At 44.4% G+C, this 26,312-nt stretch overlaps 4 protein-coding genes across 8 annotated transcripts in view; 1 reads left to right on the forward strand and 3 right to left on the reverse strand.

Moving 5' to 3' along the window:
* Positions 1-2,328: 2,328 nt before the first annotated feature.
* Rpl36al (ribosomal protein L36a like) lies at positions 2,329-3,604 on the reverse strand. Of its 2 annotated transcripts, none has more exons than XM_042677791.1 (2): positions 3,514-3,604; positions 2,329-2,774 (listed from the first exon to the last, which is right to left on the reverse strand). In XM_042677791.1, the coding sequence occupies exon 2, from the start codon at positions 2,755-2,757 to the stop codon at positions 2,437-2,439; it is 321 nt and encodes a 106-aa protein (XP_042533725.1). In that variant the 5' UTR covers positions 2,758-2,774; positions 3,514-3,604; the 3' UTR covers positions 2,329-2,436. The 2 variants fall into 2 exon arrangements, with proteins under 2 accessions (XP_042533725.1, XP_042533726.1); XM_042677792.1 differs by having other exon boundaries at positions 2,329-2,770; positions 3,514-3,589.
* Positions 3,605-3,692: 88 nt separating this feature from the next.
* Positions 3,693-6,264, forward strand: Mgat2 (alpha-1,6-mannosyl-glycoprotein 2-beta-N-acetylglucosaminyltransferase). Its single transcript, XM_042677786.1, has one exon. The coding sequence runs from the start codon at positions 4,203-4,205 to the stop codon at positions 5,547-5,549; it is 1,347 nt and encodes a 448-aa protein (XP_042533720.1). The 5' UTR covers positions 3,693-4,202; the 3' UTR covers positions 5,550-6,264.
* A 2,262-nt stretch (positions 6,265-8,526) lies between these two features.
* Positions 8,527-15,475, reverse strand: Dnaaf2 (dynein axonemal assembly factor 2). 2 transcript variants are annotated; one of them, XM_042677851.1, is made up of 4 exons: positions 13,616-15,475; positions 10,320-10,463; positions 8,675-9,184; positions 8,527-8,627 (listed from the first exon to the last, which is right to left on the reverse strand). In XM_042677851.1, the coding sequence occupies exons 1-3, from the start codon at positions 15,437-15,439 to the stop codon at positions 8,693-8,695; spliced, it is 2,460 nt and encodes an 819-aa protein (XP_042533785.1). In that variant the 5' UTR covers positions 15,440-15,475; the 3' UTR covers positions 8,527-8,627; positions 8,675-8,692. The 2 variants fall into 2 exon arrangements, with proteins under 2 accessions (XP_042533785.1, XP_042533784.1); XM_042677850.1 differs by having other exon boundaries at positions 8,527-9,184.
* Positions 15,476-18,158: 2,683 nt separating this feature from the next.
* The window catches only part of Pole2 (DNA polymerase epsilon 2, accessory subunit), a 38,370-nt gene continuing 30,216 nt past the window's right edge, over positions 18,159-26,312 (reverse strand). For all 3 annotated transcript variants that reach the window (XM_042677853.1, XM_042677855.1, XM_042677854.1), the window contains 4 exons: positions 24,706-24,814; positions 23,324-23,500; positions 21,250-21,317; positions 18,159-18,266 (listed from right to left, as the gene is read on the reverse strand). In XM_042677853.1, coding sequence (XP_042533787.1) covers positions 18,248-18,266; positions 21,250-21,317; positions 23,324-23,500; positions 24,706-24,814 — 373 coding nt within the window. In that variant the 3' untranslated portion in view covers positions 18,159-18,247. The remainder of the gene's footprint in view (positions 18,267-21,249; positions 21,318-23,323; positions 23,501-24,705; positions 24,815-26,312) is intronic.

Here is a 26,312-nt window from a genome sequence, read left to right on the forward strand (position 1 = left end):
AACCATCTGTATAAAAATGTTTCGTATTTGAGGGCTGGGAAGGTGGCTCAGTGGTAGAGTGCTTGCCTTGCATGCATGAGGCCCTGGGTTCGATTCCTCAGCACCACATAAGCAGGGAATAAAAAGCCGGAAGTGGCACTGTGGCTCAAGTGGTAGAGTGCTAGCCTTGAGCTGAAGAGCTGATGGACAGCGCCCAGGCCCAGAGTTCAGGCCCACGACTGGACCCGAAAATTAAAAAAAAATTAAAAATTAAAATAAAAAAATGTTTCGTATTTGGGACTCATTTCCCTGAAAACACAAGTATTCCCAAGTAAAGATTGTTTAAAATGTTAAATTACTGAAGCTTTTACTCAGGGCTGAGGATATAGTTTAGTGGTACAGAACTTAACCTGACATACTGTTTATGGTCTGTTAATAAGACCCACTGCCATGTGGAAATAAATTAACTCCTCCAAGTTTTTTTTTTTTTTTTTTTTTTGGGTCCGGTCGTGGGGGCTAAACTCTGGGCCTGGGCACTGTCCCTCAGCTCTTCAGCTCAAGGCTAGCGCTCTACCACTTGAGCCACAGCGCCACTTCTGGCTTTTTTCTTTTTTTTTTGGTCGGTCATGGGGCTTGAACTCGGGGCCTGGGCGCTGTCCCTCAGCTCTTCAGCTCAAGGCGAGTGCTCTACCACTTGAGCTACAGCGCCACTTCCGGTTTTCTAGTGGTTTATTGGAGATAGGAGTCTCATGGTCTTTCCTGCCCCGGCTGGCTTTGAACCGCGATTCTCAGATCTCAGCCTCCTGAGTAGCTAGGATTACAGGCGAGCCACAGGTGCCTGGCTCCGGCTTTTTTCTTTTTGCTCATGTGGTGCTGAGGAATCGAATTGAACCCAGGGCCTCATGCATGCAAGACAAGCACTCTACCACTGAGCCACCTTCCCAGCCCCCCATCCTCTTTTAAATTGCCATTCTGAACCAGGCATCCTGCCTGAGACATGAACCACTTGCCCAGTATATATTTAATTGTTCAGTAGTAATGTTAAAGGATGAACTGTCTCAATAGGGCAGTTTGTCCCAGTAACCCTTATTTTACTTAATGACCCAAGTACCTGAGTGGTAATGTTGACAACTTTTTTTGTGTATGTGTACTGTCCATGAGCTTTGCTAAGGGCAAGCCAATGGCAGTTGGAGTAGAGCATGAAGTTTCCTGCCCAGCTGGCTTCAGAACAATGGATCCTCAGATTTCCTCACAGTAGCTAAGATTACAGGCATGAGCCACTAGCTCTGGCTATTATTCTTAATCTTGCAATACCTAATTTATAAATTGAACTTTATTGTATGTACATACATATACATAGGAAAAATTAAGAGTACTATTCCAGGTTTCAGGCATCTACTGAGAGTCTAGAAACCATCCCCAGGTGGGGGCTGGAAAGGTGGCTCAGTGGTAGAGCGCTTGCCTTGCATACCTGAGGCCTTGCATACCTGAGGCCCTGGGTTCCATTCCTCAGCACCACATAAACAAAAAGGAAAAAAAAAGCCGGAAGTGGCACTGTGGCTCAAGTGGTAGAGTGCTAGCCTTGAGCTGAAGAGCTGAGGGACAGCGCCCAGACCCAGAGTTCAGGCCCCACAACTAGACACCAAAAAAAGAAACCATCCCCAGGTGAAAAAAGGGTAGAATGGATTAATAGATCAGGTGAAAAAAGGGTAGAATGGATTAATAGATCAGAAGGACCTCTGAAAATATTTTTCCTGTTACCATTTAGTGTAACCTGGTTGTAAAGTGTGAGGCATAACTCATATGTCTTCCTTATAAGCAGAAAATACCAACTCTTTTGTGTTGGTACTAGTGCTTGAGCTCGGCCTAGGCGTCCCTGAGCTTTTGTGCTAAAGGCTAGTACTCTTACCACCTTAGCCACAGCTCCACTACCAGCTTTTTGGTGACTAATTGGAGAGTAAATCTCATGGACTAGGCAAGCTAGCCTTGACATACATACCATCTTCAAATCTCAGCCTCTTGAGTAGCTAGGATTACAGTTGTGAGCCACAGGTGCCAAGCAAAAAATGCCAACTTCTGGGAACCGAATGAATGTAAACAATTTCTGAGGAAAAACTAGCTCACTCCCCAAGAATTTATAATGCTCTTAAGAACCATATTGGAAAAGATATGTAGGCTGGGAATGTAGCTTCGTTGGTAGAGTGCTTATCTAGCAAGCATGAAGCTCTGGGTTCAATTCCACAGTACCACAGAAAAGAGCGTTAGCCTTGAGCACAAAAGAGGCTCAGGGACAGAGCCCAGGCCCTGAGTTCAAGCCCCAGGACCGGCAAAAAACAAAAGAACACTTAGAAAGTTTGGGTATTTTCTTAGATTTATTAGTTTTCCATCAGGTAATTTTATAGCTTCAAGATCTTCCCCTCAAAATTAAGATCCCCACCTCCCTCCTCCCCCCAAAGTTTAGAACTGGATCACTTGGCCCTTTCTCTTCTTATCTCCTCCCAGTTCAAAATGCTTGCATCTCTTGATGGCCAGCATCCTCTTGGATCTGCAGTTAGGCTCAACACATTCAAGCCTCAGCACAATCTTCTTGGTGGTTTTAGCCTTCTTTCGGAATATTGGCTTGGTCTGCCCACCATAGCCGCTTTGCTTCCGATCGTAGCGCCTCTTCCCTTGGGCATACAGAGAATCTTTGCCCTTCTTGTACTGGGTCACTTTGTGAGGCTGATGCTTGCCACATTTCTTACAGAAAGTCCTTCTGGTTTTGGGTACGTTGACCATCTTTGTAGTAGAGCTGTCTGCACAAGATGAGAGCAAATTAAGATAACATTTAACACTCTGAAACATGAAACGGCCAAGATTAAAATAAAAATCATCGACAGTATCAATTCATCAAGTGCTCGTTTTCCATATGAATAAACTCCTAACAAGTGAACACGTCTTTGGGATGCTTAAGTTACTGGCTAGGTCTGGGGCTATAGCATGGTGGTAGACTGCTAGGCCTTAAGGCCGGCTCTCCAGCACCGCGCGCAGAGGCGAAAACTGACATTACTTGAGACTGAAACATAACGAAGGCGGGCGTGGCGGTGCCCGCCTGCAGCCCGAGACTCGGGAGGCTGGAGACCCGGCCTGGAGGGGTGAGCTCCGCTCAACGCCTAACTCCGGGGCCGCGCAGAGAACACAGCCGAGGGTTTCCTCCTGCAGATCGCCATCCGCGTCCTCCATTTTCTAGCTCGCGGGTAGGCCCACGGCCGGACCCTACGGCCACCCGGGCTCCGACGCGCCCGCCCAGTCTCTCTTCCAAGGGCCGCGCCGCTCCGGTTTCGCGCTTCCCCTCCGCAGCCCCGCCAGCAGCCCGGAAAGCTGACGTGGACACCGCAGCTCCACAGCCGCCATGCTCCCGCGCCGCTGCCCAAGGCTGAGCCAGCTCCCGGGCCCACCCTTCGCTTCCCCACAGGGGCCTAGTCCTCCCCCGAGATCCTGAACCGTCAGAGCCCCTAAAAAATAAAGCCGGTACGGCCGCCCTCCCCTACTTACCGGGAGACCCGGAGACCACGACACGCGCCTCACGCAGCTCTGAGGAAAAGGACGAGGGGAGCGGAAGTGGGAACTGAGCTTGAGTGGCAGGACAACCAGCCAATAGGCGGCCGCCTCCTACGGCAAGGCGTCCCTAAATGCCTCTGGAAAGCACCAATAAACTGCCCTGGGGGCGGGCTGGAGGGGTGTGGGCCGAAGGGCCGCGGCGATTCGCGGGCCAGTAAGCGGGTTGTCAGAACGGTCGCCACCGGAGTGAGGCGAGGCTGCGTCTTTGGGTATCGGCGGCCAGGGGCCCGAGTGAGGATGAGAGTGCGGAGGACGCAGGGCCGCTGGAGGCGCAGGTAAAGACACCAGGGTGCGGTAGAACGGCAGCTGGGCTTCTTCCGGGACCCGTGGTGCTGAATGGAAAGGACCGAGACGACGCCGAGCCGTGGTTCCTAGCGGCGGGGCCGCAGCTCCAGCTGCCGCTTGCCAGGCGAGAATGTGCGGAGCCCGGGCAACGCGGGGCGGCTGAGCGCCTTCGGGCCCCAGGACCTCCGGGGCCCGGGATGAGTTAGCGAGGGCAGCCGCGGGGTGGGGGGGCAGTTCCTACGGCTACAGGCCAGCGCTGCGGCCGCCGCCCGCCCGCCCGCCCCTTCCGAGCAGAGGCCGCCAGCCCCTTTCCGTGGCCATCGCTGGCCCTGGAGACCATGAGGTTCCGCATTTACAAACGGAAGGTGCTAATCCTGACGCTCGTGGTGGCCGCCTGCGGCTTCGTCCTCTGGAGCAGCAATGGGCGACAAAGGAAGAACGAGGCCCTCGCCCCGCCGCTGCTGGACGCCGCCGAGCCCGCACCCCGTGCGGGCGGCCGCGGCGGAGACCATCTCGCCGTGTCGATGGGTATCCGCAGGGTCTCCAACGAATCGGCGGCTCCTCTGGTCCCCGCGGTCCCACAGCCCGAGGCGGACAACCTGACGCTGCGGTACCGGTCCCTGGTGTACCAGCTGAACTTTGATCAGACGCTGAGGAATGTAGAGAAGACCGGCACCTGGGCCCCCCAAGAGCTGGTGTTGGTGGTCCAGGTGCACAACCGACCCGAATACCTCAAAATGCTGCTGGACTCACTTCGCAAAGCCCAGGGCATTGATAACGTCCTCGTCATCTTTAGCCACGACTTCTGGTCGACAGAGATCAATCAGCTGATCGCTGGAGTGGATTTCTGTCCGGTTCTGCAGGTGTTCTTTCCTTTCAGCATTCAGTTGTATCCCAATGAGTTTCCTGGCAGTGACCCCAGAGATTGCCCCAGAGATGTAAAGAAGAGTGCAGCTTTGAAATTGGGGTGCATTAATGCCGAGTATCCTGACTCTTTTGGCCATTATCGAGAGGCCAAGTTCTCCCAAACAAAACATCATTGGTGGTGGAAGCTGCATTTTGTATGGGAAAGGGTCAAAGTTCTTCAAGATTATTCTGGCCTAATACTTTTCTTGGAAGAGGATCACTACCTAGCCCCAGACTTTTACCATGTCTTCAAAAAGATGTGGAAATTGAAGCAGCAAGAGTGTCCTGAGTGTGATGTTCTCTCCCTGGGAACCTACACTGCCAGTCGTAGTTTCTACGGCATCGCTGACAAGGTAGATGTAAAAGCTTGGAAATCTACAGAGCACAATATGGGGTTAGCTTTGACCCGGGATGCATATCAGAAGCTGATAGAGTGCACAGACACTTTCTGTACTTATGATGATTATAACTGGGACTGGACTCTTCAATATCTGACTGTAACTTGTCTTCCAAAATTCTGGAAAGTGATGGTTCCTCAAGCTCCTAGGATTTTTCATGCTGGAGACTGTGGTATGCATCACAAGAAAACATGTAGGCCATCCACCCAGAGTGCCCAAATTGAGTTACTCTTAAATAATAACAAACAGTACATGTTCCCAGAAACTTTGATAATCAGTGAGAAATTCACTATGGCAGCCATTTCCCCACCCAGGAAAAATGGAGGGTGGGGAGATATTAGGGACCATGAACTCTGTAAAAGTTATAGAAGACTGCAGTAAAGGAAAAAAAAAAAAAAGCAAAAATGACAGTCTTCTATTTTTGATATTTGTTTCAATAGGACATACAATTAGATAAAAGAGTTTAGGACCTGGTTTCTGCTTTAATACAAAGAAATTCTTGTAAAAGATATCCAAATATATAGTAATCTTTTCCAGTTATGTCTGATCAAAATTTAAAAACAAGTTTTCATTTTGGAAATTGGGTTTAAAAGCTCAGTCTGTATCTGCTGAAGATAATGATTATTATTAGTTGATATGAGGAAAGAGGGGGAATTTTATTTAAATTGCATCTGTTAATCTTTTTATCAGAAACTTTGTACACTTTTCCACTTTTGAAACTTATTTTAAGTACAACAAAGATTATTTAAAACTGTCATAGCAGTTAAAAGTATTAAAATGAAATCATTAAGAGTATTAATGGAACAGCAGTTTCACTCTTGACATTGTTATTAGGAAAGGATTACTCTATTGGTTTAATAACTCAGAAATTGCATTTGTTAAACACCCTGTCTGAACAGTTATTTTCAGTATTAAGGATTCCTGTACTATTGTGTTAAGATTTGCCTGTGCTTTGGAACCTTCATAGAACACACTTTCTTTTGGAATGTATTTGATGAGAAAGTTTAAACATTTTCACCTCAATGTAGAAATACAGTGGTTTTGATTTTTTTTCTTTAGTGCTGCCAAAATAAAATACTCATTTTTGCATAAAAAAGTTCCTAATCATTTTGCAGTTTTATTTCTTCCACCAATAAAGACATTGTAGAAGTTGGACCAGTTACACACAGTATATGAATTCAAAACCATGCTCATGACAATATTCCATATGGAGGAAACTATTTGGCTTTCAAATTGGCCAGCAATAAATGAGCAATAAAAAGCTGCTCTGTAAGGGAAATGCAGTCTAAATTGTTTTTGAAGGCCAGAAATGATACAAAGTTCAGTGTGCCAAAGTTCATGTTCTTAAACCAATCTTATGAAATCATACTTTTTTTCAGTGTTGGGGATTGAACCTAGACCTTGTACATGTTAGGCAAATGCTCTCCCACTGCACTACATCCTCAGATCTCAAATCTTTTTTCTTGACAGATGCAGTAAAAAATAGGAAGTAGGCTTTAACTTTTCCCATAATGTAAAATCAATCAAAACTTACTCAAAGTAGACTAATTTCTGTGTAAAGATTTTACTGTTGGTCAACCTACCTAGGGGAACTGTTACTACTGTGTTGTGTGGCTAACAAATGCATATGCTAGTCTAAGGCATAGTTCTCTCACTTTAATACCTTTTTTAATACAATTCTCACATCTCAATATGGTGCCAGTTATTTTTTTTTTTTCTTTTTGTCAGTTGCGGGGCCCAAACTCAGGGTTTGGATGCTGTCCCTGGGTCTCTTTGTGCTCAAGGCTAGCACTCTTAGGACTTGAGCCACTGAATCACTTCCAATTGTTGAGTGGCTAATCAGAGATGAGTCTCAATTTCTACCCCAGCTAGCTTTGAACCACAATCCTTAGATCTCAGCCTCCTAATAGTGGATTCAGGCATAAGCAACCAGTGCCCAGCTGATGCCAGTTTTGGTTTGGTTTATAGCCTATGTTGGCCTTGAACTTAGAATCCTCTCTCCTTAGCATCTTGGATAGTTGAGATTACAAGGTCTTGTGCACGCTAAGCCATTATGCTACCACTGTGATACATTCCCAGCTCTTAATGCTAGTTTTTATGGGACAAAGGGGTTATAAATTTTTGGTTTTCTGACCTGATATTACTAGTTCAAAGGACTAAAAAAAATTAGGTGTTTTCTAGTCTAATTTAGTAGCCTTACCTGGCACAGAAATATATTAGATATTAGCCTTAGGGTAATTTATTAACTCAACAAATATTTTTCTTTCATGCTATGCCAAACTTTTTTTTTTCCTGCCAGTTCTGGGACTTGAACTCAGGGCCCGGGCACTGTCCCTGAGCTGCTTCTGCGCAAGGTAAGCACTCTACCACTTGAGCCATAGCCCCACTTCTGGTTTTTTGTTTATATGGTACTAAGAAATCAAACCCAGAGTTTCATGCATGCTAGGCAAGCACTCCCACTAAGCCACATCACCAGTCCCCCAATACTTTTTATTTTTTTTTCAGTTGTGGGGCTTGAACTCAGGGGCTGGGCGCTGTCCCTTAGCGCTTCAGCTCAAGGCAAGCACTCTACCACTTGAGCCACACACCAACTTCCGGTTTTCTAGTGGTTCGTTGGCAATAGTCTCATGGCCTTTCCTGCCCAGGCTGGCTTTGAACCATGATCTTCAGATCTCAGCCTCCTGAGAAGCTAGGATTACAAGCATGAACCGCTGCTGCCCAGCCAAGTTGCCAGTTTTTTTTTAGTTTTAATTCTTAAATGTGTTCTATAAAACCAAGGTTGGACAGGTTTATGATCTCAGTACTTGGGAGGCTAAAGCAGGAGGATCAAGAATCCTCTGGCACTGGTAGCTCATGCCTGTAATCCTAGCTACTCAGGAGGCTGAGATCTGAAGTTCAAAGCCAGCCCAGGCAGGAAAGTCTGAGAGACCCTTATCTCCAATTAACCACCAGAAAACTGAAAGTGGCACTGTGGCTCAAAGTGGTAAAAAGCTAGCCTTGAGCAACAGCTCAGGGGCAAGCATCCAGGCCCTCAGCTGAAGCTCCATGACAGCCAAAAAACACACAAAAAAACAAAAACAAAAAAGTTTGAGGCTAGTCTATACTACATACTTAAGATCCTGTCTCAGAAATCCAGAAAAATAGTAGAAGCTGAATTTTGAAAATGATTACCTTAAACTCATTGGTATAACTTGTGTGATAGATCTAAAGAGTAAAATACATTTCAGAATAAAATTTCATCACAATTATAATTGTAGATCATTCATATTTGATAGGAAGTTCTATTTGGGATTCTACTCCCACACACATACACTCATATTTCTAGTTAACTGCATTCTTTAGAATTTGTGACAGTGAGTGAATATTTTGAAACTTTTATTAAATGGTAAACAAAAGTATGAAATTCCAACATATGTCCATATATACAGATTATATAACTACATGTTTTATTCTGCATAGTTAACACAAAGAAGTTATTTTAGGTTAAAAAAATTTACTCTTAACATTTATATTCCTAAATAGTATTAATCCAAGTCATATAGCAAAGAATTCTGAAAGCTGAAAGCACAGTGTGTCACATGATCTTTAATAATCTCCACACTGCCATCCTGCATGTTGGTTTCTTTGATGCTATCAACATCAGGTATCTTGTGAACTACTGTTCTGCTCAGCAATGAAGATAATTGATCTCCACTGAATTCTTTCTCTTTAGTTATCACTTCTAAATTGTCTTTTTCCTCATTTGAGTAAGTAGCACTTTTTTCTTCTGTAAATTCAGGTTCCATGTTTGCCTTGGGTTGCTTGGATTTTTCCAATAGTATCTGAGAATCATTAAGAGATCCTGGTTCCAAGCCTGTTACTAAATCACAAGTATCTATTTTTAGTTCTTTAAGTGCTACAGATGAATCAGAATCAGTTGTAAGATGTTCCAGGTTGTCTTTTTCAGTTAGATGACCTCCTTCACTGAGGCTTCTTTCCTTTTCTTGAAACTGATCAGGATTACTACATTCTAGCAACTGTATTGAGAAAAACAATAAATTAGTAAGTCTTTTTAGCAAAGAAATTAAATTGTAGGACTCTCTGAGAGTCAGATTTTTTTTAAGTTTGGGTGTTAATAACCCTTGCTCCTCAGAAATCCTCCAAATGCTGACCTTTTTTTTTTTTATTCCAGTACAGACCATGGCTTGAAGACTTTTTTTTTTGGCGGGGGGAGGGGGGGGGGGGGATATGTTCAGTCATGGAGTCTGAACTCTAGGCTTGGGTGCTGTCCCTCAGATCTTCAGCTCAAGGCTAGTGCCACTTGAGCCACAGCACCACTTCCGGCTTTTTCTGTTTATGTGGTGCTGAGGAATCAAACCCAGGGCCTCATGCATGTAAGGCAAAAGCACTCTACCACTGAACCAACCACCTTCCCAGCCCCGACAATTATTTTTTTATTATTGTTTTTGTCGGTCGTGGGGCTTGAACTCTGGGCCTGGGCTCTGTTCCTGAGCTCTTCAACTCAAGGGGAGCACTCTACCACTTGAGCCACAGAGCCACTTCTGGTTTTCTGAGTGGTTTATTGGAGATAAGAGTCTCACAGACTTTCCTGCCTGGGCTGTATTTGAACTGTGATACCCATATCTCAGCCTCCTGAATAGCTAGGACTACAGGTGTGAGCCATCAGCGCCTATTATTCTTTAAAACTATTCTTGCCCCAACTCATATGTTAGCCAGTTGTACTAAGTTATTTTCAGGCCTAATACTGATGACTATAAAAATGACCAAACTTAAGGTTTACTGAAAAATGAACAAGTTCCATGACATAATCTCTATGATTTAAGAAAGAAAGCAAGGAACCACTAGCTACTCAGGAGACTGAGATCTGAGGATCATGGTTCAAAGCTAGCCCAGGCAAGAAAGTTCATAAGACTCTATTTCCAATTAATCACACAAAGTTGGAAGTGGAGCTCTGGCTCAAACAGTAGAGCACTAGCCTTGAGGAAACAAACAAACAAACAAAAAGCTCAGGGACAGAGGACCAGAACAAAACAAAACAAAACAAAAAAAACCTAAAAAAGCAACAAACACACACACAAAAAAAGAACTGAAATTTTTTGTTAGGCTTTAACCTTGCCAGGAATCACTCTATAAAGCCCACCAAAATCTTACCTTTGCATGAATTTCAATCTTTTCATCAGTAACATGAAGTACTTCAATTAAAGGTGAAGTTAGGGAAGTTGCCTGTTTCGATGGAGAGCTCAAGACCTCATCAAGAAACTCATCAACATTTTCTTCACTGACAAACAACCTTTCCTAAAATAGAAGGAAACAATATTCTGCTTTCCAGGTGGTAAAAATAAGGGGGAAAATCAGAGACAAAGTTTCAGTTTCTCTTCTATTAAACCATATTTGAACTGTGAACACCTGTAAACCTTAGAAACAAAACTTGTACATTTAGAGTAATATGCCTTGCTGTTACTTAAAGATCCAGAATGTCTGCTACATTATAGAAGCATCAAAAGCATTTCTAAGGTTTAGACCTGTGAAAAAGATATTCCTCTTTGCCTCACTACAAAAAGATACTGTATTCTTCTTAGTCAACCTCAACAAAATATTTACAGTGGAAATGGTTATGTTTAAAATGCAGAAAACTTACATATTTTATGACTACTTCATATAAGAGTGGTTAAAGTCCTTGACCCTGAAGCTCTAGGAAAATCTTCAGTGAATATATAAAACTAAAACTTAATTTAGTACTTTTTTATGTGTAAAATGAATTCTGATCTTAAGAGCCAAAAAGGTCTCTATTATGATTATTTTCATATAATAAACATGTTGTTAGAGTCATTATGTAGTGACTTATATTTTTTTTCCAGTCATGGGTTTGAACTCAAGGCCTGGGTGCTGTCCCTGAGCTTATGTGCTCAAGGCTAGCAGTCTATTACTTTGAGCCACAGCACAGGAAAATGTTCTTTCCCCCTTCTGATGACATAAACATATTCAATTTTAAGATTTATATTCTCAAAAATATATTAGCACAAATATCATTTTTGGAGGGCTTTGAGTTAACTACTTCCTACAGGTAGCTAACTTAACATGCAGATGCAACATTAGCAAATTTCTAGGAAAACAACAGGAAATAGACAATTCTAGCAGGCTGAAGCTCAAGGTCAAATAATACTCTGTGTGTGTAAGAAAGAGAGAGAGAAAGAAAGAGACAGAAAATGGGATTAAACCTAGGGCCTTGCACTCTTGCTTGGCAGCTTTTTCAGCTCATGCTGGTGCTCTACCACTTGAGTCACAGTTCTACATCTGGCTTTTGGCTAATTGGAGATTCGTCTTATGGACTTTTCTGCCTACACTGATTTGAACAGCAATTCTCCAATCTTAGTCTTCTGAGTAGCTATCATCATAGGGTTGTTTCTGGGAACTGAATAGAGCCAAGTCAAACACTCTGCCACTTCACCACATTCTTAGCCCTGATTCTTAACATGTTTTGTTTGTTTTATTTATTTATTTTTTTGAGTCCGGTCGTGGGCCTGAACTCTGGGCCTGGGCTCTGTCCCTCAGCTCTTCAGCTCAAGGCTAGCGCTCTACCATTTGAGCCACAGTGCCACTTCCAGCTTTTTTTTCTGCTTATGTGGTGCTGAGGAATCGAACCCAGGGCCTCATGCATGCAAGGCAAGCACTCTACCACTGAGCCACCTTCCCAAAGTAAAAGTTGGGCTGGGGAGGTGGCTTAGTGGTAGAGTGTTTGCCTAGCATGCATGAAGTCCTGGGTTCCATTCCTCAGTATCACATAAATAGAGATAGATAGATAGATAGATAGATAGATAGATAGATAGATAGATAGATAGAGAGATAGATAGATAGAGAGATAGATGTAAAAGTTACAGCTGGGCACCGGTGGCTCATGCCTACAATCCTAGCTACTCAGGAGGCTAAGATCTGAGGATCACGGTTTCAAGCCAGCCCAGGCAGGAAAGTCCGTGACACTCTTATCTCCAATAAACCACTAGAAAACCATAAGTGGCACTGTGGCTCTAGTGGTAGAGCATTCACCTTGAACTAAAGAGCTGAGGGACAGCACCTAGGCCCAGAGTTCAAAGTTACTGACTTTATTACAAACCTCAATAAAAATATCATCAATGGCCCTTTTTGAGCTTAAAGTCGATACAATTTCAAACTTTTTACACAGTTTTCAAATGCACGCATCCATGGTTCATGCCTGTAATCCTAACTACACTAGCTTTGAGCACCAACACTCAGGGACAGTTCCAAGACCCTTCAACAACCTTCATGAACAACAAAGCAAAGCAAAACAAAACAAAACAAGTTTTTCAATATTTGCCAGTAACAGTAGAGTATTGAATCTGGAATCAAAGAACCTGAAATTTTTACCCTAGGCCTGAGGTGTGGCTCAAGTGTATGCCTACCAAGTTTGAAAGTCCTGAATTCAAATGATACCACCACAATAATTTATTCTAAAACATGTTATCCTAAGTAGACTAGATAATTCTTATCCACTTCTAGTATTTGTCCAGAAGCACTTTTTGTCGAACAGTTCAGTTCAACAAATATTAATTACACCTAGTTAATGCCACAGGGCCCCAACGATAATTCAAACAAAAGCAAGGAGAAAAAGCTCTGGTGTAATATATGCTCATTGCAGGACAAGTTCTCCAAAATCAGCAACTGAGACTTTATGTAAGCAGTACCCTATGGTAGTAAGGGCATGGGACTGGGTCTGAGTTTATTTCGTCTTGTGAGTAATGAATGTGTGGTACTGACTTGCATTTCCTCTCCAGAAAATACATTACTACTTACAGAAATTTCTGGGGTCGAATAAGTTAAAAGTATGGCCAGTTTGGGGTGCTTCTTAAATGTTCCACTTCAACGAGGAGGGCTAACGTTACACCCCTTTTTGCCAGGAGACAGAAAAAAAGCTCTAACGTTATGCATACAACTCTAGAGGACTAGGATCACCGAGAGGGAATCCATTTAGTCTCCCTTGGCACCAACAGGCCACGAGGAAAAAGCTGCACTGTAGGGCAATCAGAAGATTTGAAACCCATTTGTAAATTTGTAAACTGCCTTTTTTGAGAAACACATGTAAGGCTGAGTGCTGGTGGCTCACACACCTGTAATCCTAGCTATTCAGGAGGTACAGATCTAAGAATCACGGTTGGAAACCAACTTGGACAGGAAAGTCCATGAGACTCATCTCCAATTAACCACCGAAAAGCTAGAACTGAAGCTGTGGTTCAAGTGGTAGAGCGCCAGCCTGGAGTGAAAAGCTATAGGACTTGGCCCGGGGCCCAAGGATCAGCACAAAAATAAATAAAACCAAATAAAAAAATAGATTTAACAGCTCTACCTTTCATCATGTGAGTTGTTATGGAAAACGCTTTACAACAAACTTGAAAAACGAGATGTAGTATTTCAAAAAGGAAGGTTCTTAGTACCTCCAAAGAAGCGTCGTTTAAACCCCAATACCACTCTCGCCAGTATCCACGGCTCTCTGGAGACTTGGCCAACACTATGACCGCGTTGTCTGAAGAAAGGCTAACCGCGGGTTCGTCGGGACTCAACTTATTGCCTGGAGCAAATTGCAAAAGGAAGGAATAAACGGAGTCTGGCGTGGAGAAGCACAGTTTATAGTGGAGAGGAGTCAGCTCCCCGCGAAGACTCTGCGGCTGAATCCGAGGCACGCGGACTAACAGAGTCAAGCAATCTTCATCTTGATCACACTGCACGGGCGGACACCGAGGTGTGCCGCTTGGGGAGCCCGGGCCGCCCATGGCTGGGTCTGAGGGTTCGCCTCCCGGCCCCTCCGCTTCCTCGCGCGCCTCGGCGGTGTGATCTCCGCACGCGCCCCCTCCCACTAGCGGAGACTCCCAGTCGGGATCCGGAGATGCACCGGGAGGGGAGCCTCCGCCTCCGTCTCCCGGTGAGCTCCCCGCTCCGGGAGGCGACACCGAGTACCGGCCCGAGTCCCGCTCCTCCGGCCCGGCGGCCGCGGACGCAGGCGCCACCTCCGGGGAGCGTGGGGTGCTGCTGATCTCGGCGTCTGCGGCCCCGACGGGGCTGGAACTCCGACCTGGGTCTGCGGCGCAGCTCTCCTCCGGTCCCGCCTCCCCCGGGCGGGCGGAAGCGCAGGCCGCGCCGCCGTCCGTGCCGCGCGGATCCGCGGGGAGGTCGCGTCGCACGGCGGACGCCGCCACCGGGAGCGTCACCACCAGCTGCCGCCGGGCTTTGTTGAACTGCGCCTTGCCGCGGCTGTCGTCCACGGGGTACGGGAGCGAGAGCCGCAGCCGGTAGTCGGGTTCCCGGGAGTCGAGGCACAGCAGCTTCCCCGTCACCTCCAGCGCCGCCTGTTCGGCCGAGCGCAGCAGCGGCAGCTCGATGGTGACCACCAGCTCGTGCGGCACGGGGCCCGGCGCCGAGTCCCGGGCGCAGCGGTAGTCCTGCAGGTCCACGTGGTGGCGCTGCACCACGCCGCAGCGGGGCTCGGTGGGGGCCGGCCGCCGCCGCCGCGCCGCCTCCGGAGGGGCGGGCTCCGGCGGCGGGGGCGGGGCCGAGGGCTCCGCGGCCGGCGGGGCGGGGTAGGGGTAGGGGAAGGGCGGGAGCGGGCCGGCCGGCTCCTCCTCCGGCTGGGTGGGGGCGCCGCCCGGCAGGGGCCTGCGCAGCACGGCGGCCTCGGGGGTCCCCTTGTATTTCATCTTCAGGGTCCTGGCGTTCCTGCGGTCCAGCTGGACGTGGAATTGCTTCTCCACCGCCTCCAGGGCCGTGGCGTCCAGCATCTCGCGGAAGCGCTGGTGGCGCCGGGCCAGGGCCAGCGCATCCGGGTGGAAGACCACGTCGTAGACGGTGTAGCCGGTGCCACGGCGCCCGGCGTACTGGCGGCCCGGCGCCAGGCTGTAGGGCAGCGACCAGTGAGTGCCGGGCGCCGAGCCCACGCCGCCCTCCCGGCCCGGCCGGCGGCTGGGCTGCTCCACCAGCGCGTTGCTGCACACGTTCACGAAGCAGCGCCGCGTCCCGTCCAGGCTGGTGCGCAACACGTGGCCCGGTTCGGGGTGCACGAAGCGCACCTCCACCCCGCGCTCACGCTCCAGCGCCGTCACCTCCGCCTCGTAGCGCCGCCGGTTCTCGGGGTTAGTGAGCTCCTGGGCATACTCGGAGAACAGGCGCCGGAACTCGGGGTCCTGGAAGGCGGAGGTGAGCCTCTGCACCTCCTCTCCGCTCAGGTCCAGGTTTTCCAGCGGTGAGGAGGCTGTTTTTGTAGCCATGGCTTCTTGCCCTCTGACCCTAATAGGGATCAGGTCTAGACCAGGCGTTCAGGATGCGCAGCGGAGCCGCGGCTACTCCGAAGAGTCACCCGCCGAGCCAGGTAACCGCCTGAGCGGTTGAGCGCTCGGCTGCGCGTGCTTGTTGCCATAGCAACGCCGCTGCCACCAGGGAGGAGGGGCAAGAGTCCACGGACTCTTAACCCACACAACCAATACACTACTCTGTTGCGTCTTTGATTCCTGTGTCACACGGAATTCATGTACTTCTGCAACCCACTGTAATAATTTCTATTATTTCCAGCATTAGACACATTCCGTTTGTTATTCCTTCTCCTTCACTTGATCCTCTTCTGCCAGTTCTCTAAATTTGGGACTCATCCAAGTCTGCTTTGCCATCCCTCTTGTTGAATCATATTTCTTCCAAAATGACCTTATCCAAGCCTCTAGCTTTTAATACCATCTATGTTCAGATTAGCCCTTTCAACAGCTATTTATTACACACTAAGTGCATCTACTGTGAAGTATGTCACTGTTCCAGGCACTAGGAAAAAACGACATCACTGCTACAAGGAAGGGAAGTTAACTGACACTCCTAGGCTCACAGGATAGGTTCAAACTATCACTTTGGAAAATAGCTACTGAACATAATGTACATCCTATGGCTAAGAAACTGAGGTATAATATATATATATATATATATTCAACAGAAACATATCCTTCAAAACGTGCTAGGATGTGTATTTTCTTTTTTTTTTTTTTGGGTCCGGTCGTGGGGCCTGAACTCTGGGCCTGGGCACTGTCCCTCAGCTCTTCAGCTCAAAGCTAGCGCCCTACCACTTGAGCCACAGCACCACTTCCGGCTTTTTTTTTCTTTTTGCTTATGTGGTGCTGAGGAATCGAACCCAGGGCCTTATGCATGCAAGGCAAGCACTCTACCACTGAGCTACCTTCCCAGCCCTAGGATGTGTATTTTCATAACAGCACTATTGATATGTAATTAAGTACTGGAAACTCCCCACTTCCCATTCTTAGTAAATTAAAGACATTTGTGTACCTACCATATGTGCTACTATACAGCAACAGTACCAAAGAATATCCCTAACAGCGATATGTAAAAGAAACCAGGAGAGGGCTGGGAAGGTGGCTCAGTGGTAGAGCACTTAGCTTGCATGCCTGAAGCCCTAGGTTCGATTCCTCAGCACCATATAAGCAAAAAGAAAAAAAAAAGCCGGAAATGGCGCTGTGGCTCAAGTGGTAGAGCGCTAGCCTTGAGCTGAAGAGTTGAGGGACAGCGCCAAGGCCCAGAGTTCAGGCCCCACGACCGGACCCAAAAAAAAAAAAAACCAGGAGAGAACTAGGTACCAGTGGCTCACAACTGTAATCCTAGCTACTCAGGAGACATCTGAGGATCCCAATTCAAGGCCAGTCCAGGCAGAAAAATCCTCAAGACTTTGATCTTTACTAGGAAAAAGTGGATTTGTGGTTCAAGTGGTAGAGCAGCAGCCTTGAGTGAAAAGCTACGCAAGAGCACAAAACCCAGAGTTCCAGCCCAAGTACTGGCACACACATGCACACACACACAAAGATGACTCCCCTCCTCCCCATGTTTCTTGCTTTCTTTTTTCCTTCTACTATGAATCATGCAGGATCAGGACCAGGCCAAGTGCAGGTCTCTCCTTCCATCCTCACTTCCTATCCCAACCATTATAAATTATTCAGTTCTGGTACTGTCATAGCAAACAGGTAAGGCATGATGCAAAATAAACAATACGGGGCAGGAGTGTAATGCAGTGTAGAGCAGCTGTACCGTGTGTAGAAGCCACAGCATGGCAAAAAAAAAAAAAAAAGACTGTCCTGTAAGTGTAAAAATTATGGGGACTGGGCTGGGCAGGTGTCTCAGTGGTAGAGTGTTTGCCTTGCATGTATGAGGCCCTGGGTTTGATTCCTCAGCACCACATAAGCAGAAAAAGCCAGAAGTGGTGCTGTGGCTCAAGTGGTAGAGTGCTAGCCTTGAGCCAAAGAGCTGAGGGACAGCACCCAGGCCCAGAGTTCATGATGGACAAAAAAAAATAAAAAAAAATATATATATATATATATATATATGACTATAGTTAAATCTTCCAGTGCGAAAAAAGTAATTGCATAATAAATATACTAATATCCTAAAACAAAGTATTGATCTTTACTTGTTAGAATAAATGCTGTGACTTAAACAACTTGGAAACTGCTTGCTGAATACGTTATTAGGGCTATTACAGTATTAACTAAATTAGACTAAAATAGTGATTCACAAAATTTCAAATACTAGTGTTTGTTTGTTTGCCAGTCCTGGGGCTTGAATTCAGGGCCTGGGCACTGTCCCTGAGCTTCATTTGCTCAAGGCCAGCACTCTACTACTTAGGCAGTGCCACTTCCAGCCTTTTCTATTTGTGTGGTACAGAGGAATGGAACCCAGGGCTTCATGCATGCTAGGCAAGCCACTAAGCCACATTCCCAGTCCCACTGTACTTTTCTTAAAATGAACATTTTTTAGAATATGACTCCTACAGAAATAAACTAGGCTTTAGGTGCAAATGTATAATCCAGACATGTAACTTAAAGAGTATATATGCATCTATATTCTTGAAACTACTTAAATATTCTATCTACATATTTTAAAGCATACCATATTTGTTATAACAGTATAAAATTTTCATAAAATAAAAATTTAAAGTCATCCTAAAGTTTGCCACAATTTTATTATAACTTAATACCAAAATTACATAAGATTAAAAGTAAGCAGAATAGTGGTCTTTCTTCAGATGGATTTCAAAAGCCTTGAAGTTTGCTGAAAACAGAAAAATATTTACAAAATTAAACATTTTGGAAACCTAAGTCATTGTACATTTCTTTCTTTCTTTTTTTTTTGGGGGGGGGGGGGGGAGTCCAGTTGTGGGGCCTGAACTCTGGGCCTGGGTGCTGTCCCTCAGCTCTTCAGCTCAAGGCTAGCTCTCTACCACTTGAGCCCCAGCGCCACTTCTGGCTTTTTCCTGCTTATGTGGTGCTGAGGAATCGAACCCAGGGCCTCATACATACAAGGCAAGCACTCTAGCACTGAGCCAATTTCCCAGCCCCTGTACATTTCTTAATACTTATAGTTTGTATATCCTTATAAAGGTAGTCCCATCAAAATGAACATAGTGCTAGGTGCCAGTGGCTCACTCCTGTAATCCTAGTTACTCAGGAGTCTGAGATTTGGGAATCGAGGTTCAAAGCCAAACAGTACAAGAAAGTTTGAGACTCATCTCCAATTAACCACCAAAAAAGCTAGCAGAGGAAATGTGGATCAAGAATACCTGCCTAAAGCAACAAAACAAAACAAAACAAAACAAAACATGGGCAACGGGCTAGGCCCAAGAGTTCAAGCCCCAATACCAGAAAACACACAGACACACACATACAAAAGCAGATAGTTAATAAACACTTATTTATAATTTACTTCATTTGTTTCTTTATGGCTTTGAAATTAAATTAGAAAAGGTCTGAATAAGTACACTTATCTAGATATATATTCATTTAAACTATTCCCCCCCCCCTCCTTTTTTTGGTGCCTGTATGGGGCTTGAACTCAGGTGCTGTCTATGACCTCTTTTGCTCAAAGCTAGTAAGTACTCTACCACTTGAGCCACTGCTTCACTTCTGGCTTTTTTTGTGGTTAATTGGAGATGAAAGCCTTTCAGACTTTTCCTGCCTGAGCTAGCTTCAAACTGTTATCCTCAGATCTCAACCTCCTAAGTAGTATTACAATTGTGAGCCACCAGCACCAAACTAAACTATTTACCTTTTGATAATACAAAAATTGCATCTAGGCTGGGAATGTGGCTTAGTTGGTAGAGTGTTTATCTAGCAAGCATGAAACCCTAGGTTTAATTCCATAGTACCACATAAGAAAAAGCCAGAAGTGTGGCTCAGGTGATATAACACTAGCATTGAGTACAAAGAGGCTCAGAGACAGAGCCCAGGCCCTGAGTTCAAGCCCCAGGACCAGCAAAAAACCAAACCAAAACAACAAAAATCCACTGCATCTAAAGCCAGGAACCAGTGGCTCACATCTATAATCCTAGCTATTCAGGAGGCTGAGATTTGATGAGAAACAAAACAAAACTGCATCTACTTTCAAGCGTACCTGGATAAATTCCTAAACATTGTAATTGCTTTTCTATGCATTGTAAGTTTTTTTGGGGTGAGGGGGCTTGGTGGTGTTGGTGGTCATAAGGCTTGAACTCTGGGCCTGGGCACTGTCCCTGAGCTCCTTTTGCTCAAGGCTAACACTCTGCAGCACCACTTCCAGCTTTTGGTGGTTAATTGGATATGAGAGTCTCAAGGACTTTCCTGCCCAAGCTGACTTTGAACCACACCCCTCAGATCTCAGCTTCCTGAGTAGCTAGGATTACAGGTGTGAGCCACAGGTGCCTGGCCTACATCCTGTCAAACTGTTGTCTGTAAAGGTTTTCACCATTTTCCTTCTGATAGCCTTGTGGGAAAATGCATGCTTCTCTACCATATCAAAATATTATTTTCAAGTAAAACTTTTTGGAAGCTCATCTTGTACCCCATTCATGTGTTTAATTTCTATGTATTAAGTATGTATGTATGTATATGCACACATACATATATAGATTACTACTAAATGCATATATACAAAAGAAAGCACATGTTGAGATAGGGTCTGACTCACAAATACTCTAAAAATATTTCTTCTTAGCAGAAGCTATGTGTTAGAAAAACTGGAGTATCTCAATATATTTGCAACATTTCTTTCTGTTCTTTGAAGAAATAAGTACTAAAAAGATTCAAGTTATCAATAGTAAATTACAGTTTGGAAATTACATTAAGCCTTTGAGCATCTGTGGCCACAGAAGATAAAGGAACCAACTCTTTCAGTTTAATTGAAATTGAGGGGCTGGGAAGGTGGCTCAGTGGTAGAGCACTTGCCTTGCATGCCAGAGGCCCTGGGTTCGATTCCTCAGCACCACATAAGAAAAAAGCCGGAAGTGGTGCTGTGGCTCAAGTGGTAGAGCGCTAGTCTTGAGCTGAAGAGCTGAGGGACAGCGCCCAGGCCCAGAGTTCAGGCCCCACGACTGGACCCAAAAAAAAAAAAAAAAAAAAAAAAAGAAATTGATGCTTAAGCATCAATTACAAGTCAATTACTATGCTAGAATCTATGCCAGAAACTTTTAAAGAGGGACAGACACTAATATAAATCAGTTAATTTCTAGCTGGGGATTCTGTGTGTGTGTGTGGTTTAAACTTAGGGTCTCATATTTGCTTTACATTGGAACCTCTTTTTAGAGATTGAATTCAGTACCTCACACTTGCTACTAAGCAGGAGCTCTGTGAGCCACTTTGTCAGCCCTTTTGTGTTGGTTATTTTCAAGATAGGGAGTGGCTTTTATGCCAGGGATGGTATGAACTGCAATCCTATTTTTGCTTCACTTTATTGCTGGGATGACAGGCACATTGCATCTGTGCGCAAACACTATGTTTGCCCCCATTGCTGAGGATAAGAGGAATATGCCACTGCAAAGTTATTGGTTGTAATGGGGTCTCACAAACTTTATGCCTAGGTTGGCCTTGAATTGCAATCCCTTGATCTCTGCTTCTCAAGTAGCTAAGATTACTGTTTTCAGCCAGTTTTCACCCTTTTTGCTTTAGTTTATTTTCTAGATAGGGTCTTATGTTTTTTGTCCCAGCTGGCAATAGGCCACTTCAGGCACTTAAAAACCTCTTAAGACACCTTCAGTTGTATTTAAGCAATACAGCATACTTACCTATCTTCTACTGTCTTATTGAAAGGATAATACACTTTGAATGAAAATCCACTTCTTGGAAAAGAGCCCTTTAGAGACAAAAAAAAAAAAAAAAAGCCTGTAAGTAACTACTCAACTTTTATATTATAACACCTATTTAAAAAAAAATCAAGGGGCTGGGAAGGTGGTTCAGTGGTAGAGTGTTTGCCTCGTATGCATGAGGTCCTGGATTCTTCAGCACCACATAAGCAGAAAAAGCCGGAAGTGGTGCTATGGTTCATGTGATAGGGCGCTAGCCTTGAGCTGAAGAGCTGAGGGACAGTGCCCAGACCCAGAGTTCAGCCCCAACAACCGACAAAAAAAAAAAGAGTATGAAGCCATAAGTTCAAGGCCCAGTACTGTCATAAAAATATATAAGAGAAATTTTGAACTTGTCTAAAAGTTTAAAAGATTTGGGAAAATCTGACCACAAATTTCCAACAGTGAGTAAAGTGAGTTACCTATATTCAACCTTGGAACAGTGGTTCTCTGCAAATGTCCCAGTGTTCCCTGAAAATGCCCTAGTGTTCCCTGCTGCCCATGTGGGGCAAGTTACTGGCATCCAGTGATTTCAGAAGCTAGGGATGCTGCTAAACATACTACAACACACAGGACAGCCCCACAGCAAGGAATTACTGAGCCTAAAATGTCAAGTACACAGGGTAACAGCCCTGCCCTGAGGAAGCTGGACAAAAATGTGTGTGTTGACAAAAGCAGTGATCAGTGCTAAGGCATGACTTCTTTAGAAATGACCCAGATGGGACAAAGAAGTTTGAAGTCCAAAATTCACAGGAATCAAGAAAGTATAAAGAATAGGGCTGGGAATGTGGCTTGCCTAGCATGAAGCCCTGGGTTCAATTCCTCAGTACCACATAAACAGAAAAAGCCAGAAGTAGCATAGTAGAGTACTAGCAAGTAGTAGAGTACTAGCAAAAGAAGCTCAGGGACAGTGCCCAGGCCCTGAGTTCAAGCCCTAGGATTGGCAAAAAAAAAAAGTATACAGACTAAAGAATCTCTAGTGAAGGTAATATTCTGTTTGACACAACTGTGTTTATGTCATTGTTTATGTAGTAGGTATTGTCCAATCAACTACTGTAGGAATTTTGAAATAACATTCTGAAGTAATTTCAAGGTTCTACATAAAAATTAAAATGTATCTCAGGGCTGAGAATGTGGCTTAGTGGTAGAGCGCTTGCCTAGCAAGAATTTAGCCTTGAGTTCAATTCCTCAGTACAACACACAGAAAGAGCCAGAAGTGGAGCTGTGGCTCAAGTGGTAGAGTGCTAGCCTTGAGCAAAACAAGTTCAGGGACAGTGTCTAGGCCCTGAGTTCAAGCCCCAGGACCAGCAAAAAAAAAAAAATTTATCTCAGTGAAATTTACTTGTCAGTCTTGAAATTGTTGCTACTTCACAAATTTTTACCTATCCTGGGGGTCTCTGGAACATAATGCCCACTGTAGGTGAGGGATCACTATTTACATATTAAAAAAAAAACCACAATACAATGAAGATGGAATAAGTGAACCATGACATAGCAAGGGACAACTGTATTACAGTAATTATTTTGAAGGGGAAAAGCACTCATTTACATTTATATGTTTTGCTACACTTCTTTTCTTTTCAATATTTTTGCTTTATTTTGTTTTATAGTCCTGAGCTTGAACTCTGGTCTGGGCTCTATCCTTGAGCCTCTCTGTTGCTCAAGGCTAGCACTATACCACTTTGAGCCACAGCACCACTTCAAGCTTTTTCTGAGTTTATTGACTCAGAGACTTTCCTGCCCTGGCTGGCTTTGAACCATGATCGTCAAATCTCAACCTTCTAAGTAGCTAGGAGTATAGGCATGAGCCACTGGTGCCACGCTTGCTATACTTCTTTTTTAAAACCAAAAACACATTACTTTATAGTTACATACTATACTGAAATTTTTAGAACTTGTTATTTGTTAGATTTATTCAAAGCTTTGCTAATAGTGTATTTTTACTTCAACTGTAAATAATGTACTTTAAATTTATAAAAATGTGCAGGAGTCTTGACAATGACTATTGCATTCTTACAGGGTTTATGCAGAGGCACTCGGTATTCGTTATAGTGAAAGGGTCGTATTTGTCTGCGGTGACCAGTACATCAGGTACAGGGTACACTCTCAGTGCATAGTCATACGCCCAGTACACTGGGCAGACATACAGAGGCAGAGGAGTAAGATGTCCTTGGGATAGGATAGTCTTTACAAACTACAACAGAACACAAAACAAAGCAAACTTCAGTTCACTTGTAAAACAGAATTAAAAAAAATTAAAATAGTTACAACAAGCAATTTCAAATGAAATAATTACAAATAGGATCTAGAAAATTTGAGACATACAATTAGGGGAACCTGAACCACAGAGCTTTGGTAAACACTGATAAAAAATGAAATTAATTATTCTGTATTTTAAGAGATAAACCTATGAATTTTCATTTACTACCATATGTATAACATAGTCCTATTGGATTAGTTGCACAAATAACTCATTTCCTAATTCCTAAAACCAACTGCATAGTGTTCTGCACAGTGGTACTTTTAATCCTGGTTGCACAAGAGGCTGAAGCAGGAGAATCACTTCAAACCCAAGTTTGGAGACAGCCTAGGCAATGTCGTGAGACAATAGCAATACTAACACTAATACTAATACTACTAATAATATAATAATAATTCCATGCTTTGAGTAAAGCCACAAATCAATAGATAGCCTACAGGATTTGACAACTTTAGGTTTCTTTTTTAAGTTATTATAGAGTTTCACTATGTAACCAGGCTGGCTTCCAGTCCCTCAATTCTGCCTTCCAAGGGTTAGGATTACAGTATACTCAACTTTGCCTGGCTATCAGGAAACTTTGAAGCTGCAATATAAACATTCCATATCCTCCCATATCAAATGGGTAATAACATGCTAAATATGAATATTTTATTAAACAGACATAAAAGTATTTAAAATACAATTTAAGAGATTTAAAGGCAAAACAGAAAGCTTCAGAGAAATTCCCTGCTTGTTGTGGACTTTGTTTTTCACCCATTAGAAGACCTTTTGTGGAAATTTGAAAAACAATGACTTACTAACAAAAATCACTAGGCTGGGTATATAGCCTAAGTAGTAAGATGCCTGGTTAGAAAGACTGGGACCCTGTACCACCAAATCCCCAGTATTGAAATAAAGAGGCACTGTGTGTGGGGCTTGAACTCAGGGTCTTGCACTCTTGCTTGGCTTTTTCATTCAAAGCTGGCAATCTACCACTTGAGCTATACCTCTACTTACCCTAGTATTGAAATAATTACTGAAAAAAGTATATTCAGATTACTTTGCACCACAAGTAAACATAATAACATAAGTGTAAATTAAGGGGCTTAACAAAATTTTGTATATAGTAACAAAGGAGTCCAACCAAAAAGTTGACTTACATGATTAGGAATATCCAAATTGCTACTAGGAAAACGGACACAGTTTCTGCACATTTTATTCACTAAGTCTTCACGAAAAATAATAATTTCTTGTGTACAATACTGAATTCTGAAATAAAGCAATAGTTGATTTGACTTCCTTAGGAAAACATAGAAGGTAATTTTAAAGGCAAAATATAGAATACAAAACCATCCCCATGTAAATATTTAGTCTACCTTATCTAGTAATCCAGTCAATGACTTATTTAGCTTTTGTTGGCCTGTTTGTTTTGTTTCTGCAGTGCTGGGAATTGGACCCAGGGCATCATGTATGTAGGGCAAGTGTACTACCACTGAGCTATATGCCCAGCCCTTTACCAAATGGTAACCATGTGCCTACCACTATTCTAGGGAGGGGTAAGCAAAACAAAAAGATCCTAGCCCTCAAGCATAGAGGTGAAGTAGACAAAATAAACATGCCAATTTGTTAGAATGTTGGAAGGTGGTTAAGAATATGGGGAAAAGAAAAAAGCTGCCGGGCCCTGGGGTTCAAAGCCAGCCGGGACAGGAGAGATCGTGAGACTCCTATCTCCAATAAACCACCAGAAAACCGGAAGTGGTGCTGTAGCTCAAGTGGTAGAGCGCTCGCCTTGAGCTGAAGAGCTGAGGGACAGCGCCCAGGCCCCACGACCGACCAAAAAAAAAAAGAAAAAAGCTAAGGATCGTACCAAAGTATTCACACATATGTTTTTTGTCAGTCATGGGGTTTGAACTCGGGGCTTGAGTACTGTACCTGAGCTCTTTTTGCTCAAGACTAGCACTCTACCACTTTGAACAACAGTGCCAATCCCAGTTTTCTGGTGGTTAATTAGAGATAAGAGTCTCACATTTCCTGCCCCAGGGGGCTTTGAACAATGATCCTCAGATCCCAGCCTCTGGAGTAGCTAGGATTACAGGCATTAGCCTCCAGCTCCGGGCATTTTTTTTTTTTTCTTAGACCAGAGTATTAAATAGGATGAGTGAAACAGGAAGGGTTCAGAAGGAAGAATGATATGAAGACACGCTTGAAGGAGGAACCATCTTTTTCATCTAAAGAGGAATACTGGGAACAGGCAGACAGACCCTAAGACTAGAGTATGCCTGGCATGCACTCAAGAGTGTTGTGAAAGGAATAAACACCAAGAGAAGAACAAATCAGGGCTGGGAAGGTGGCTTAGTGGGAGAGTGCTTGCCTAGCAATTGAACCCAGAGGGTTCAACAGAAAAAGCAAAAGCTGGAAGTGGCACAATGGCTCAAGTAGTAAAGTGCTAGCCTTGAGCAAAAGGAGTTCAGGGACAGTGCCCAGGCCCTGAGTTCAAGTCCCAGGACTGGGAAAAAAAAGATAGCAAAAGAGAAGAACAAATCAGACAAGTACTGGCCAGATCATCCAGGTAGGGCCTTGATTACCACTGCATGAATATGGGTTGTAAATGAATGACATGAGGGGCCTCTTAGTTCAGGACCAGGACCGTGATATGCTGTAATTACTATGACATTGCGTTAACAGACCATAGGGGGGGAAGGGGTAGAATAATCCATGCTAGCCAGGTGTAAGAAGGTCATAGATGGGGAGATAAAAAGGTAGCCAG

This window comes from Dipodomys spectabilis, unplaced genomic scaffold (genome assembly GCF_019054845.1).
Source record: "Dipodomys spectabilis isolate Male_0828 unplaced genomic scaffold, ASM1905484v1 ptg000042l, whole genome shotgun sequence".
Classification (NCBI taxonomy): domain Eukaryota; kingdom Metazoa; phylum Chordata; class Mammalia; order Rodentia; family Heteromyidae; genus Dipodomys; species Dipodomys spectabilis.

Bases quoted from the DNA above. Each gene is read 5' to 3' on its own strand.
- Rpl36al (XM_042677791.1), bottom strand. From the start codon at position 2,757: ATGGTCAACGTACCCAAAACCAGAAGGACTTTCTGTAAGAAATGTGGC.
- Mgat2 (XM_042677786.1), top strand. From the start codon at position 4,203: ATGAGGTTCCGCATTTACAAACGGAAGGTGCTAATCCTGACGCTCGTG.
- Dnaaf2 (XM_042677851.1), bottom strand. From the start codon at position 15,439: ATGGCTACAAAAACAGCCTCCTCACCGCTGGAAAACCTGGACCTGAGC. The intron at 10,464-13,615 runs GTACTAAGAACC...CTTCTATTTTAG, and splicing joins TAAACGACGCTTCTTTGGAG to GAAAGGTTGTTTGTCAGTGA. The intron at 9,185-10,319 runs GTAAGATTTTGG...TTCTCAATACAG, and splicing joins AGATTGAAATTCATGCAAAG to TTGCTAGAATGTAGTAATCC.